General features: G+C 39.7%; 1 protein-coding gene across 1 annotated transcript in view; it reads left to right on the top strand.

The window, feature by feature from the left end:
• The window catches only part of ENPEP (glutamyl aminopeptidase), a gene marked incomplete at both ends in the record, with an annotated part of 91,085 nt that overhangs the window by 28,761 nt on the left and 45,245 nt on the right, over positions 1-17,079 (top strand). The window contains 4 exons of the mRNA XM_080698078.1: positions 3,384-3,538; positions 4,447-4,560; positions 8,484-8,618; positions 12,691-12,756. Of these exons, the coding sequence (XP_080554204.1) occupies positions 3,384-3,538; positions 4,447-4,560; positions 8,484-8,618; positions 12,691-12,756 (470 nt within the window). The remainder of the gene's footprint in view (positions 1-3,383; positions 3,539-4,446; positions 4,561-8,483; positions 8,619-12,690; positions 12,757-17,079) is intronic.

The following is a 17,079-nucleotide window of genomic DNA, read 5'->3' as shown; positions in this document are numbered from 1 at the left end:
TTGTTCTATTCTGGAGGGAGACATTTACTTATTTATTTATTTGTTTGTTTGTTTATTTTTGCAATCCTGGGGATGGAACCCAGGGGCATTCTACCTCCGAGCTACATTCCCAGCCCTATTATTTTTATTTTTACTTTTTGGTGGTACTGGGGATGGAACTCAGGGGCCTTCTACCTTCGGGCTACACTTCTAGACCTATTTTATATTTTTTATTTGGAAACAGGGTCTCTTAAGCCAGCTGAGGCTGGCTTCGAACCTGCGGGGTCCTCCCGTCTCAGCCTCCCAAGCGTGAGATTACAAGTGTGCGCCACCACACCCAGACCCAGCCCTATTTTTTAATTCTTTATTTTGGAACAGGGTCTCACTGAGTTGCAGGGAGTTTCACTAAGTAGCTGAGGCTATCTGTGACCTGTGATCCTCCTGTCTCCGCCTCCCCAATGCTGGGATTACAAGTATGCACCACCACGACCGGCTAATTTTTATTTTAATTTTATTTATTTTGTTTGTGTATGTGGTATTAAGGATTAAATTTAGGGGCATTCTACCTCTGAGTTACATCCTCAGCCCTATTTTCACGGTTTATTTTTTATTTTTTATTTTATTTTATTTTTTTAGTGGTACTGGGGTTCCTGGAAGCCCTTCTCCCTCCGGGATACCCTCCCAGACCTATTTTATATTTTTTTGAAACAGGGTCTCTTACGCCAGCGCGGCTGGCTTCGAACCTGCGCGATCCTCCTGTCTCCGCCTCCCAAGCGTGGGGATTACAAGCATGCGCCACCACGCCCGGCTTCACGGTTTATTTTGAAACAGAATCTCACTAAGTCGTGGAAGGCCTCACTAAGTAGCTGAGGCTGGCCACAAACTCACAATCCTCCTGTCTCAGCCTCCCAAGTACTAGGATTATAAGTGAGCTCCACCACATCCGGTTCATGTTTTCTTTTTAAAACAAAAGTAGGGCTGCAATCAAAATGGTATAGATATGGCATGTCTATCAATAGCAGATATCGTTTATTAATAAACTTGAGTGGTATTGGCAGAACTTTAAATGTGAGACTCATAGAGATGTTTGTTGAGGTGAGACAAAGACAAGAGACCCAACCAACCAACAGCTGGCTTCCCTGCCCCACCACTGCGCTTTCTTTACTAAACCACAGTGCAGCACCTGGATGGCCAGGCCCTCTTGAGGGAGCAGTGGTTCTCAGTGAGTTTGTAGGTGCTGAATTTTTTCTCCAGGAAACAGTTCTAATTTTTAGTTGCTTAATGATTAGAGGGAGAAACAGAAGGAGAAGAAGCTTTTCATCAGGTTTAGAAGAATTACAAAATACTAAGCATCTGAATTTAAAGGCCTTTCCCATCATCTCACTTGAACCACCCAGGATAACCCAGGCAGTGGAGCTCTCAGATTCCTCCGGCTCTTCTCCTCTCCTCCTTTCTCTCCCTGCTCCTTCTTTCTACTCTTTTATGAATATTTTTAACTCTTTCAGGATTAACTCTATCATTGATTCTTTAGAAATGACTTCTGCACATATTATACTCAAAAAGTTAAATATACTGATGTTAATTAATTACAATATCAATACTTGACAGAGAAAGACGATTACAAAAATTTCTCTCATTTAAAGATTAGGTGCAAACCATACTTTGAAACAATTTGAAAAATATTGGCCCTTGGGGGATATACTTCAATACCCTGTGAGGAATATTATTATGGTAAAATAACAAACCTAAAACTGAAGGTAGCATCAAAAGAAATCTGCGGCTCATTCATGACGCGTAGTGAAGATACATCCCGTCCTCTCTGTCTTGGTCTCTCTTTCCTTCCCTCTCTCTCCTCTCTCCTTTGTCCTCTTTCTTGTGGTACTGGGGATTAAACCTAGAGGGGCTCTACACTAAACTACACCTCCAGTTCTTCTAAGTTTTTAATCCTGAAACAGGATCTTGCTAAATTACCACTCGCAAGCCTCAAATCTATAAATACTGAGATTCTAGGGGCATACCACTGTACCTGGTTGATATATTCTTTTTGTTCTTTTATTTTAAAAATCTTTATTTTAACTAAAAAAGAGGTCTTTCTTTTTTTTAATTTTTTTGTGATACTGGGGACTTGAGCCTGAGGCTTTCTACTTCTGAGATATACTAAAAAAAAGAGGTCTTTCTTTTTTTAATTGTTCTGTGGTAGTGGGGAATTGAGCCCTGAGGCTTTCTATTTCTGAGATATACCCCCAGCCCATTTTTTAAAATTTTAAAACAGGGTCTCACTAAGTTGTGAAGGGCCTCCCTAAGTGGCTGAAGCTGGCTTTGAACCTGTAATCCTCCTGTCTCAGCCTCCTAGGTACTGGGATTAAAAGCATGCATATAAGAAAAAGGTATTTTCTTACATGCCAGAAGAAAATTTAATTTGCTTTCATTTATGTGCTTCATTTTAATTACATGTAATAATAAAGAAATTACATTTCCCAGTTCATTAACTGAGGAAGCTCTATTTTCCACTAACCAACTGAGCATTTTCTATTTTGGTATCTGAAATAGAACTGCTCAACATTGCCTCCTCCTGTCAGATATTGAGCAAAAGCAGAGTAGAAACTCCTCATAAAATCTAACATGTTAGATGTTGAAAGGAAAATAGAATGAATATAGTCAATGTATGAGCGGATTGGTGGAGAATTGGGTGTACCTGAAATTGTATAGAATTAAGGGACGGAAGGAAGTTTATATTTTCTATGTCATTGGGTGTAGATCTGTTTCTGTGCACTTGGTGGTCTCTGTATATCTCAGTCCTCATTCGCAGACTTCTTTCTCTTTTTCCTCGCAGCGATCCCTAAAACAGATGCTTTCCATAACCTAAGTGAAAATCATAGCAGGGAAAAGCGAATAAAAATGAAATACTGCACAGAGAGGAACAAAAGACAAAGCTATCTGCCTTGAAAAAATAGTTATAAATATCCTTCCTTTAATAAAAAGATAAGTGTAGCTGGGTATGGCAATTCATGCTTATAATCCCAGTACTTGAGAGGTTGAGATATGAAGATCACAGGTTCAAAGTCAGCCTTGGCAACTTAGTGAGGCTCTCAGCAACCTAGTGAGACCTTGTTTCCAAATAAATAAAATTGGGTTGGGGATATAGCTTGGAGGTAGGATGCCTCTAAGTTCAATTCTCAGTCCAAAAAAAGGACACATTGCTTTGGAACCAACAGGAAAAGCTCCATGAAAATTTTGAGTGCATTAAGACCAAAACATTTGCACAAATGATAACTGTTTTTCACTCTAAGAAATTATTTTTAGCCTTTTAAGAAATGTTCATCCAAAGAACTTAATTTGGTAAGAAATGCTCTGAAGAAATGGAAGGAATGTCTCTCTCACTGGACCCATTTTTTTCTCTATAGATAAAATTGCTATTCCGGATTTTGGCACTGGAGCCATGGAGAACTGGGGACTTGTCACATACCGGGAGACAAACCTGCTTTACGACCCCCAGGAGTCAGCCTCGTCCAACCAGCAGAGGGTGGCTAGTGTGATCGCCCATGAGCTGGTGCATCAGGTACAGATAGGATCTTGGCCTCAAGCCAGCTTGTTTTAAGACTGGCTTAAGATCACAGGAGCAATTCCAACTATCCATGATTTGGCAAAAAGAAAAAAGAAAAAAAATACCTGACTCGGAAAATCTTGTGTGAAAACATTTGTAGAGCTAATAAATACTTAACTCTAAAGAAACTTTAAAGCCCATTGTTTTGCCTTCAGCAAATATGCAGGCCTTCCTTTTACTTTATAAATTATCAATAAGGCCAGGCATGGTGGAGCACACTTATAATCCCAGCATTTGGGAGGCTGAGACAGGAGGATAGTGGTTCACGAACAGCCTCAGCTAGTAATGCCCTTTGCAATTTAGTGAGACCCTGTTTCATAAAGAATAATAAAGAATAAAAAATAGGATTGGGGATGTAGCTTGAAGGTTGAATGCTCCTGGGTTCCATCCCCAGTACTGAAAAAAGATACCAATAATATCACTAAAAAGAATTTAATATCATTTTTATTTTTATATTTATTTATTTATTTATTTATTTATTTATTTATTTATTTATTTGGTGGTTCTAGGGTTCCTGGAAGCCCTTCTACCTCCGGGCTACACTCCCAGACCTATTTTTATATTTTTATTTGGAAACAGGGTCTCCTAAGCCAGCGCACGCGGCTGGCTTCGAACCTGCGCGATCCTCCTGTCTCTGCCTCCCAAGCGCGGGGATTACAAGCATGCGCCAACCACACCCGGCTAATATCATTTTAAAATCAGGACAAGAAATAAATGTTGACTACAATGCCTACTACTTCTATGTCATAGTGTCATAATTTACAACAAATTTTGAAATGTGGTCCACAAATGGCTTGGAAATTTCCAAGCCACTTTACCATAGAATAAGAAATTGACTTTCTCTTTATTGCTTAACATTTCAGTGGTTCGGAAATATTGTGACCATGGACTGGTGGGAAGACTTGTGGCTAAATGAGGGATTTGCCTCTTTCTTTGAGTACCTGGGAGTCAACCACGCAGAAAGCGACTGGCAAATGGTGAGCCCTAAACATGCCACATCTCTTCTCTTCCTGTGCAAAGTAGACTGGAGCCCGTAGACGATGACCACAGCCTGAGTCCAGGCCGAGTGCAGGGTGGACTGGGGAGTCCCCCATGAGGACGGGTAGAGCTAGTCAGCCAACTGTGAGCTCTGCCTAGAGCTGTGGCCAGTCCACACAGGGGGACTGACCACCTCAGGGTGAGATATCTTTGACAGAATCACTCAAAAACACAAGTCAAGGTGAGGTGGGGTAGAGAGAGAGAGAGTTAACTTAAAAATTGATTCAAGAAATTGCTACAGGCAGCCAGGCGTGGTGGTGCACGCTTGTAATCCCAGCATTTGGGAGGCTGAGACCTGGAGGGTCGCAGTTCGTGGACAGCCTCAGCTACTTAGTGAGGCCTTCTGCAACTCACTGAGACCCGGTTTCAAAATAAAGAAAAAAATAGGGCAGGGGGTGTAGCTCGGAGGTCAAATGCCCCTGGGTTCCATTCCCAGACCTGCCAAAAAAAAAAAAAAAAAAAAAAAGGAAAAAAAATTGCTACAGTGCTAATCCTTTGAAAAATGTCAATCTTGTTTGTACACTTTTTACCTTAGACAGGTAGCTGAAATAGAGTAAAGAAGAGATAAAAGCATAAACTTGGTAGTTAGCTCAGGTTCAAATCCTACACACATCATTTTTTAGATGCAGGACAATAGTGATAACCTTGAGAGAATTACATAATCTGAGTAAATTCTCTCCTTAGTATTGACTAACAACATTGTTCTCTACCTCATAAGCTTAAAAGCTCTCAAAATGTGTATGTATAATGACCACTAACTTAAAATGTGCCTGGCCGGGCATGGTGGCGCACGCTTGTAATCCCCGTGATTGGGAAGCTGAGACAGGAGGATCGCACAGGTTCGAAGCCAGCCTCAGCTACTTAGTGAGGCTCTCAGCAACTTAGTGAGACCCTGTTTCCAAATAAAATATAAAATGGGTCTGGGAGTATAGCCCGGAGGTAGAAAGCCTCTGGGTTCACCCCCAGTACCAACACAAAAAATAAATAAATAAAATAAAAAATAAAATGTGCCTGAGGGGGCCCAGAACAAAATCTTCCACAACCCCTACAGCATTTTTGTTTTAGAAAATCTAGATATGTTTAAGATTTTATTTTTAATGTTATATTCTTATCTGATTGTACGTATGAATTTGTGTATACACATAGGTATACAAGCATGACTGGAGAATTACAAGTTGTTTACTGTGTAGAACACTGCCCTCTACTGGAATAATAAAAAAACCCGAAGCCTATGCAGTCTCCCTAACCAATTAAAACAGAAACCTAATTTGCAACAAATGCTCCTTTAAATTTTTGATCTGTGAGCCGGGCATGGTGGCACATGCTTGTAATTCCAGTACTTGGGAGGCTGAGACAAGAGGATCACAGGTTTACAGCCAGCCTCAGCTACTTAGTGAGGCCCTCTGCAACTTAGCGACACCCTGTTTCAAAATAAGGAGTTAAAAATAGGGCTGGGGAATGTAGCTTGGAGGTAGAATGTCCCTGGGTTCAATCCCCAGTCCTGCAAAAAAAATTAAAAAAAAAATTAATTAATCTACAATTTTCCACCATAGTATTGTTGGCATTTAGGGAAGGAAATTTTTGTTATGTGAATTCTCATATGCATTGTAATACATTTAACAGCATCCCAGCTTCTATGTGTTAACTGCTGGTAACTCTCTGGGCCCAGTTGTGACAAAAATGTCTCTATGTGTCTCCAAATGGTCCCTGGGGGACAAAAAAAAATCTCCCCTAGTTGAGAACCACACCATTAATCTACATTAAAAATTGTTTTGCTCATAATTTGTTGAAAATAAACTATATAAATAGAAATTTTGTCCTCTCTTAAAGGAACCTGATGCTCTTTTTATATCAAACTATTAGAAGAAATTATCTTTTTTGTGGTACTGGGGGTGGAACCCAGGGGCCTTCTACCTCCGGGCTATACCCCCAGACCTATTTTATACTTTATTTGGAAACAGGGTCTCACTAAGTTGCTGAGAACCTCACTAAGTAGCTGAGGCTGGCTTCGAACCTGTGCGATCCTCCTGTCTCAGCCTCCCAAATGCTGGGATTACAAGCATGCACCACCACGCCCGGCAGAAATTACCATGTTTTAATATTGTTCAGTATTACCATTTCTGTGTTCCAAAAACCCGATTATATTCCAGAAGAATTTCCTAGGAGTTCCTTGAAATTTCAATGAGATTTAATCAAGTGGTAGGATGCATTAACAATCCATCTACTCCTTCATTTGTTTTTCCTTCGTGTAGGTGTGCTAGAGAGGACAAAAAGTGAGTAAAGAACATGCTTAGCCCTTAAGAGGGTTCCAAGCCTAAAGTCTTGTGGGTGAAGGGGTCAGATGAATAAAACTATTTTATGGAAGATTTTTATAAGGGGCTCATTTTATTATTGAAAAATCCCAGGGCCAGGAAGGTCATATGACCCACTGATATCACATAGACAGTTGGTATCGAAACCAAGACTACATAAAATCCTGATGCCAAGACTAGGATTCTTTTTACTTACCTAAGCCTCTTACTTGTACAAAAGTCAAAATCCATGTTGAAATTATTTTGATTGGCAGTTATCACTGAAAAATAGTACCTTGCCTATTATAAATGAAAACTGAAAAATTGGAAAATGTAAACTAATAGAGTATGCTTCATTTTTGGAACTATTTTTAATTAAGTAGGATCAATACAAATTTTGACTTTTTAATTAATGGTGATTTAACAGAGTTAAATTTCAAAATCTTATGGCTTAAGAATCAAGATAATATCAGCAGCTAGTGTGTGTGTGTGTGTGTGTGTGTGTGTGTGTGTGTGTGTGTGTTTTACTCTGTGACAGGTACTATGCCAACTGCTTAACATGAATTACATTTTCCATTCTGTGTTCAAGTCCAAAAAGTAGATGCCAATACTGTCCCTATTTAGTGGGGAGGGGGGGGGACTTGCTTAAACGTAAATGTCAAAAAACAGTAAAGACTGGGTGTTGAACCAAGGGAGTAGGCCTATGTTGCTGGACCTCTCGATCACTCTGCTTTGCTGAGAAGAACTGAAATGAGCCGGGTGTGGTGGCACACGCTTGTAATCACAGCATTCGGGAGGCTGAGACCTGGAGGATCGCGGTTCGCAGACAGCCTCAGCTACTTAGTGAGGCCCTCTGCAACTCACTGAGACCCGGGTTCAAAATAAAGAATAAAAAATAGGGCAGGGGGTGTAGCTCGGAGGTCAAATGCCCCTGGGTTCCATCCCCAGACTCGTAAAAAAAAAAAAGAAGAAGAAGAAGAAAGAAGAACTGAAATGAGTTCCATCCCCAGACCCGCAAATAAATAAATAAATAAATAAATAAATAAATAAATAAATATAAAAAAGAAAGAACTGAAATGAGAAGTGATTGCTAGAATTAAAGGCTAAACTCCCGTCTTCTTTGATTAATTATGAATTGTCCAAATTCCCACGACATAGTTGGCATGAAATAAAAACGGAACACCAGCTTTGGCAAACTGGCATGCTGCATCACTTAATTCTCAGAACAAACCCGTGAGGTGAGGGCATGTCATCCTTCCACTGCAGTCAGGACAGTGGGCTGAACAGTGAGCAGGGGCCAAACAGCACGCAGAAGAGGCAGAAGCAGAATTCATAGATGCTCCTGCCTGGCCCGTCACCCAGGAGAATGAAGTCCAGCTAGTTATGCACAAGAGAAAGGGATTGCGCCGGTACAGGCCAATCCGTGATTAGCACGATCCATTTGAAGATCTAATATTGTTTGAAGTAATTTGACAAATTCATCTCCCACAATTTTCATTGTATATGGCATTACAAATATGGACCCATCTAAAGAATGTGCTACATGTCTGCTGCTCGTTCTGTCATTTCAGCTTGACCAGGTATTGCTTGACGATGTACTGCCTGTACAAGAGGATGATTCTTTACTGTCTTCACATCCAATAGTCGTCACTGTGTCGACCCCCGATGAAATCACGTCTGTTTTTGATGGGATATCCTACAGCAAGGTGGGGGAAATGCGGCACTGTGTTGAACACCTTCCTGTTTATTGACCTTTCTGTTAGTAGATGTGTAAATACTATAAGAATGGTTAGACTACTCCAGTTAGGTTCTAGAAAACAGTATAGATCTTATTTTTATACTTTTATTGGTGCATTGCAGTTATATATGATAATAAGATTCAAAGTGATACAAACACACATGCACACACATTACTTAGTGTATTTGTAGAACTTATTTGGAGTGCTGAATATTCAACAGTGTGTTTCCAGAGGAACAGATCGATACTGGTCATTGCTACAGGATTTTGGACGCATTTAAAAAATTTTTCTTTTCACTTTTGTTTACTAACTTTTATTTTGATAATTAAATATTTAGATGTTAAGCATCAAATTTAAAATTGTTTTTTAGACAATAAATCTTACTTTGTTGCCATGTGGTCAATGAGAAATGGCATATTTATGGGAACCTTAATGCTATACATGTGGGAACCTTTTTAAATGGGATCCTTTAATGTTTCCAATAAACATTTAAATCCAGCTGGGAGTGGTGGCGCACGCTTGTAATCCCAGCGCTTGGGAGGCTGAGACAGGAGGATCGCACAGGTTCAAAGCCAGCCTCAGCTACTTAGTGAGGCTCCCAGCAACTTAGTGAGACCCTGTTTCCAAATAAAATATAAAAAGAGGTCTGGGAGTATAGCCCGGAGGTAGAAAGCTCCTGGGTTCCACCTCCAGTAAAACACACACACACACACACACACACACACACACACACACACACATTAAATCCAACTTAGTTAGAAAAAATACTTTTATTCATTTTATATAAGATTTAAAGGTAATTTTACAAGCTGGGAACAGTGGTGCATACTTATAATCTCAGTATTTGGGAGATTGAGACAGGAGGAGTGAAGGTTTATGACCAACCTCAGCAACTGAGTCAGACCCTGTCCCCCCCCACCCCAAATAAGGCTGAGATCTGTGTCCCCGGGTTCAATCCCCAGTACAAAAACAAACAAACAAAAAACAAACCCGATTGTTATGTTAGCATAAAAATGCTTGTAAATGACATTATTACTCACTAAAATTTTATGAAATACTGCTGAAAATCCATAACCCAAAGTTTTGTCAACCATTCTTTCTCACCACACCTCCATTGGTTTCTTTTTTAGATATCCCATATCTATATGTAACATTATTTATTTATTTATTTACTTACTTATTTATTTATTTATTTTGCGGTACTGAGGATGGAATCCAGGGGCATTCAACCTCTGAGCTACACCCCCTGCTCTATTTTTTATTCTTTATTTTGAAACAGGGTCTCATTGAGTTGCAAAGGGCCTCACTAGCTGAGGCTGTCTGTGAATTACCATCCTCCTGTCGCAGCCTCCCAAATGCTGGGATTACAAGCGTGCGCCACCACGCCCAGCTTAAATTTTATTTTAGTAGTTTTCCACTTCATAATGAACCCACAATATTAAGTTAGACAAAAGCTACTACAAACTAACATTTTATCATCATGAGCAATACCTAAAAATAGCTTTATTTAGTTATGTTATAATTATTAAAATAAATATTTCTTAAAGTTGGCTTAAGTTTAAAAATATCTATTTTTTAATTTATTGACTTATTTATTTTTGTGGGCTATTCAAAGGCTAGGCACGCTCTACCATGGAGCTACGTCCCCAGCCCTAGGACCATGTTTTAGTATTTGAAATTTACCGCATCCTGTTTTTCAGTATTTCTTCTCCTGTTATTCCCATGGTGTCTTTTCAAGCTTGTTTTATTCATTTTTTTCTTTCACGTTACCAATGATTATTTTTATCATTCTGTTGAATTAAAAGTTTCTAACCTACTTCAGGTTTTCATAACTCACTGGGGATAAGTGAGAATAGTTTCTTTCCTGAGTCCTATATACTCCAGGGACTTAAGATATTAGATCATAAATAAATAAATGTTTCTAAGCTTTTAGCCTTCTTATTAGGTCCAAAATAATTAAAATTTCTTGGTAAATCATGGTAAAAAAAAAACCTACTAAGTGGAGAAGCGATGTTCCTTGTTACTTAAAAACATTGTTACTTGAAAATCAGTTAAGAGTTTTTTTAATTATTTTTTGGCACTGGGTAATGAATTCAGGGGCATTTTACCTCTGAGTTACACCAAGCACTTTGTATTTTTTATTTTGAAACAGTGTCTTGCTAAATTGCTGAGGCTGGTTTAGAACCTGCAACTCTCCTGTCTCAGCCTCCCAAGTGCTGGGATTATAGATGTGCTCCACCATAGCCAGCTTAATTTAGAGTCTCATAAGTAGTACATCTTGGTATTAATATTATAACATATGAAAAGAAAATAAAAGACAGAGATATGCCTCAGATTCTCTGACCAAAACCAAAATAAATAATAGATTCGTTTTTAAAGAGAAAAATATTATGCTTACATTTGTATCTACTTCATATTAATTAAACTCACTGACCAAACAGCTCTGCTAAATATAGTTATTTTTCTAGCATCAAGATATATCTGATAATTTGCTAGAATTTTACCTTGAAACTTTCTTTTTTTTTTTGGTAATGAATGTCCTTTATATTACTTATTTATTTATTTATTTGTTTGTTTTGCTACACAAAAATGCTGGGATAGTAGTGGTAATAATAGTAGTAATAATAGTAGTAATAGTAGTAGCAGCAGTAGTAGTAATAGTAGTCGTAGTAGTAGTAGTAATGGTAGTAGTAGTAGTAGTAATGGTAGTAGTAGTAGTAATAGTAGTAGTAGTAATAGTAGTAGTAGTAATAGTAGTAGTAGTAATAGTAGTAGTAGTAGTAGTAATAGTAGTAGTAGTAGTAATAGTAGTAGTAGTAATAGTAGTAGTAGTAGTAGTAATAGTAGTAGTAGTAGTAATAGTAGTAGTAGTAGTAATAGTAGTAGTAGTAGTGATAGTAGTAGTAGTAGTAATAGTAGTAGTAGTAGTAGTAGTAGTAGTAGTAGTACGATGCTTGGGATGGAACCCAGGGGCATTCTACCTCTGAGCTATATCCCCAGTCTCTATTTTTTATTTTGAAACATGATCTCACCAAGTTCTGGAGAGCCTCACTAAGTAGCTGAGGCTGTCCATGAACCGCAATCCTCCAGTCTCCGTCTCCCAAGTACTGGGATGACAAATGTGCGCCACCACACCTGGCTCTTTTATTAATTTTTAACAATGTGTTTTTATTGGTGCATTATAGTATCATATCATAATGTAAATCATGTTCTCAATGACATACATGCACACAGCACTTGGCACCCCCCCAGCCTCCCCATCTCCACCCTTCCCAATACAGAGGGCTGAGATTGACTTTGGTACGTTCGCACATGTACATATAGTTGATGGTAGTATTTCCAGTTTTCATTCTCCCCTTCCTTAGACCATCTCTCTGGCTCCACTGAGGTTTCTCCTCCCACTGTCTGGAGTCCCTCTTGTGTCCCGATTACTCTCTAGCTTGCACATATTAGAGAAAACATATGACCCTTCACTCTGGACTCTGAATCATGCAATATCCTGAAACCATTCAAAGAAGACAATGATTTCTTTAGACTGTTTCTCTGTCATTAGCAAAGCTCCATCTGCTGGTTCATTTGGGGAAGTGCAATAATTATTTGACTAAAGTCAAATGATAGCAACTTCTCCTTACTCTTTAGGGTGTTTTGTTTTGTTGGTACTGGAGATTGAGCCCAAGGGCATTCTACATTTCAGCTACAAACCCAGTCCTATTTTATTTTGAAACAGCGTTTCGCTAACTTGCTGAGGCTGGCCCAGAATCTGAGATACTCCTTTCTCAGCCTCCCAAATACTGAGATTACAGGCAGGTGCCACCAGCTCTGACACTTTTTGATTATTTTAAAAACACAGATATGGGAGGTATGCCAAATGGTTTTTTCATTCTAAAACTCTAGGACTCTAATGACATAATTTAGCAAAATCACTTTTAAGAAATAATCTCACAAATATGATCATGAAGTACTAGCCACATAGTGAAAACTGAATTGTGTTTCTTACACAACCTTTATCAGCTTAATTTGTCACTTTCTCCCTTCATAGGGTGCTTCCATTCTGAGAATGCTTCAAGACTGGATTACACCAGAGAAATTTCAAAGAGGATGTCAGGTATGACATTACTTTCAGTAGTATCAAAGGTAAACTACAACTGGAAATGATGACCATGCCTCTAATCCCAGCATTTGAGAGGCCGAGACAGAAAAATCACAGGTTCGGGGCCAGCCTCAGCAATTTAGCAAGAGCCTCACTCAGTAATTTAGCAAAACCAGTTTCAAAATAAAAAATAAAAAAGGGCTGGAGGTGTAAGCTCAGAGGTAGAATGCCCCTGGACCCAATCCTCAGTATCAAAGGAAAAGAAAGAAAAAGGAAAGCAAAAGTAAACTATACACTGATCTGATGAGTGTTAGCATAGATGATTAGTTAATGTAATTTCCTTTTTACTTTTCTTATTCAGGGATAGATAGTACAGCAAAAGACAAAAGGTGATTTCACATTCTACATGTTATCTGTAATTGTTTTTACCACAAGTATCATGGGGAGATTTACACAGTTTGCTTAGTTACTTTTGGTACCCTTTACATGTGTACTAGTCAGCTCAGACAGCCATAACAAAATACCAGAACTAGGTGACTTAAACAACAGAAGTGTATTTTGTCACAGTTCTGGAGGTGTGAAAGTCCAAACTCAAGATGCTGGGCATTCTGTGTGTGGTGGGGACCTCCTCCTGCCTTGAAGGTGGCCACCTTGCTGTCCTCGTGAAGCAGGGAGAGGGCACGCTGGTGTCTTTTAGAACACTAATCTGAGCCGGGTGTGGTGGTGCACACCTGTCATTCCAGTACTTGGGAGGTTGAGATAAAGAGAGGATTACAGGTTTGAAGTCATCTTCAGAAACTTAGCAAGGCTCTTAGCAACGTAGCAAAACTCTGTTTCCAAATAAAAATAAAATAGTGCTGAGGATGTAGCTTGGGGGTAGAATGCTCCTAAGTCAATCCCCAGTACTTACAAAAAAAAAAAAAAATACTAGCAATAATTACAGGGTCTCTCCAAAATCTCAGCAAGTAGCCTAGAAAATATGCCTAGAAAAAAAGTTTTAGCCACACGCACCCCAGTACTTGGGAGGCTGAGACAGGAGGATCACAGGTTTGAGACCAGCCTCAGACATTTACTGAGCCTTTCAGCAACCTAGTAAGACCTTATTTCAAATAATAAAATAAAATAACATGGGGTTGGGGTGTACCTCAAAGGTAGAATGCCCCTGGGTTCAATCTCCAGTACCAAAAAAGATATAGTTTAATATATAATATGCAATGAAGAGGGATCTGAGAAAACTCACCCTGCTGTCATGAGGAAGGGTTATGGTTAGCGATGATTTGGGCAGTTGAGAGGAATAACTGCAAAGGAGAGTTGGGCCGTGAGGGCTTGAAGCTCTGCCACTGTGTCCCCGGTCTGCCCAGGGAGGCAGGTGTCCAAGTGAGCTGGCACCTGTGTCCAGCCCCCTGGCAAGGCTGCTCCTACAGAGGACATTTGCAGAGCTAGTAGCTGTGTGCCACACTGCCCCTTTTCCTCTGAGGACAGAGCTGGGCTATCTGCACTAACTTTCTTGCAGTTAGATAGCGGTACATGCTCGAGAGCTGCACCTAAAACACGGGCAGAAATAAGAGATGCACATCTACTCCCTGTTTTCTTCCTCTGTTTCTGCCCAGATGCACACCATCCAGTGAGGGATCCCAGCGTCTGCAAGACAGAAGGAAACACCACTTAATACTCACTTTTCTTTCAACCTTCAAATAAAAGCTAATATCTGAAAAGAGTATATGATCAATGTAGGTCACACTCAGTGAGCTCTCAGTCAGCTGGGGCATCGCTCACACAGTTCAGAGCCCGAGCAGTAGCCCTGATCATTGCCCCTAAAACCTATAGTCTGTGAAATTGGAGTTCCTTCTGCCACCAGTGCCACCTGGCCCAGGGGGTCGCTGGATCTGCGATGCCCACGTACATGTATGTTTTTTTTCACCCTCATCACCTCCCCTCAGACAGCAAAATAAGTAGATGGTGTAGGGAAATAAGAAATTCAGCCCGGCATGGTGGTGCACACCTGTAATCACTATATGTAGGAGGCTGACACAGGTTCAAGGACAGCTTCAGCAAGAAGTGAGACCCTCATCAATCTAGGAAGACCCTGTTTCAAAATAAAAATAAATAGGGCTGGAGGTGTAACTTAGAGGGGTAGTGCCCCTGGGTTCCATCCCCAGTACTACCAAAAAAGAAAAGAAAATCATCAACTAGAAAAATCTTTTAGATCTTTAATTAGCCAGGTATGGTGGCGCACGCTTGTAATCCCAGCATTTGAAAGACTGAGACAGGAGAATCGAGGTTCACGGCCAGCCTCAGCTACTTAGTGAGGCCCTTTGCAACTCAGTGAGACCCTGTTTCAAAATAAAGAATACAAAATAGGGCTGGGAGTGTAGCTGAGAAGTAGAATGTCCCGGGTTCCATGCCCAGTACAACAAAAAATCTTTAATTTTAAAATTAATTAATTAGTTGATTAATTTTACAGTACTGGGGATGAAACCTGGGGTCTTTCTACCTCTGAGCTATATCCCCAGTCCTATTCTTTCTTCTTAATTTTGAAACAGGGTCTCACTAAGTTGTGGAGAGCCTCACAAGTAGCTTGAGGCTGACCACAAGCCTGCGATCCTCCTGTCTCAGCCTCCCAAGTACTGGAATTACAAGCATGCACCACCATGCTGGCCTTGAGAAAATTTTCATTTAAAAAATATAATAGAGCCGGACATGGTGGCAGACACTTGTAATTCCAGTATTTGGGAGGCTGAAACAGGAGGATCATAGGTTCGTGGTCAGCCTCAGCTACTCATGAGGCTCTCTGCAACTTAGTGAGACCCTGTTTCAAAATTAAGAATAAAGTAGGGCTGAGGGTGTAGCTTGAAAGTATAATACCTCTGATTTCAATCCCTAGTGGCACACAAAAGTATAATATATAACAGAATATTAATAACAATACATGGTTATGATAAAAAGACTGAGAAATTCATCCATCCTTTCTTTATTTTTCTACTATTAGGGGTATTCTTGGTAAGCCAGGAATGGCTGAGCTGGGGAAAGTCTTTTTCCTTCCTGAAATACTAAAAATAGAACATTGCTCCTTTCCTCCCTGCTCCTCAACACCAACTAGGCAGGGCTGTGACCTAGGCTGTCCTATAATTCTGGCTGGAAGGACTACACTGTGCTTACTTAAGCTGAAGAAGGAAGTTTCTTAATGCAGAATGTCCAGAAGTACTAATCTAGACAAAACAAAATCAGTACTTTGTCACATAGTGGATATGTAAACTTCTGTCCAGCTTTTAGTTGAGGAGCAGCTATAAATTGCAATTTAAAAACCAGTGACAGCAGCTGTGATGAAAACCATATGCTGATCAGGATCGAGAATTCTCCTCAGATGTCTCAGGAGAATCTCTGCACCTCTGCAGGCACCCAGCAGTTAAGCAGAGTAGTTTATTTCACCTAAAAAAATGTGCAAGCTGTATTAAATAATATTTAAGTTGACTTTTAGACCCAACATTGCCTACTTCTAAACTCAAGGCCTTGTCAATGTTTCTAAATTAATTTAAGAAGATATTATTTATAGAAATTATCATTAAAATATAGCTGAAGTTATAGTTATATTTAGCATAATGGTTATTGTTTTAATAATACCATATTATAATGATTATTATATAATTATCATACTAAATATCCAATTTTTTTTAGTAAAATACAATGAATGATTAGTGACGGACTCTGGAATAAGTACCTACAATGATGCAATTATATATAGGTGTGTTTAGTCTCCTTTCCTTTGCCTGCCCTCTGGTGGTAGTGCTGAGAAGTGAGTTAATCAAAAGAAAAAATATGAAGGTCCCGCCCCAGGCTTCCTGAGTTCTACTAAACATGTTCTCTCCTCTCTCTCTTCTCTCTCCTCTCTCCTCTCTCCTCTCTCCTCTCTCCCCTCTCCCCTCTCCCCTCTCCCCTCTCCCCTCTTCTCTCTTCTCTCTCTCTCTCTCTCTCTCTCTCTCTCTCTCTCTCTCTCCCCTCTCTCTCTCCTACACACACATTAAGTGGGATTTAGACGATAATGTGACTTAGGCATGGCACCTGCTGAAAACAACAACCTAGAATGAAAGTGCTATCTACAAAGTTAACCATAAGAGCACTTAAGAAAGTTCTAAGACTTTCAAATTTGATTTCTTTTATTTTTATTTTTTAATTTTTATGTGGAACATATTGAAAATGGCATACATTCAGACTGTGCTTGGTGCCTTCTCCTACCTCCCACTTCTCCTTCCCCTCCTCCTCAAAATGAGTGTTCAGGATGACCAAGCTACATTCATACTTTTACACATATTCAGATGTAGCTCCTCCATTAATCAACCT

The sequence above is a fragment of the Muscardinus avellanarius genome (assembly GCF_963383645.1).
Source record: "Muscardinus avellanarius genome assembly, chromosome: 6".
In the NCBI taxonomy this organism is placed as follows: domain Eukaryota; kingdom Metazoa; phylum Chordata; class Mammalia; order Rodentia; family Gliridae; genus Muscardinus; species Muscardinus avellanarius.
This window is presented reverse-complemented; position numbering and strand designations above follow the sequence as displayed.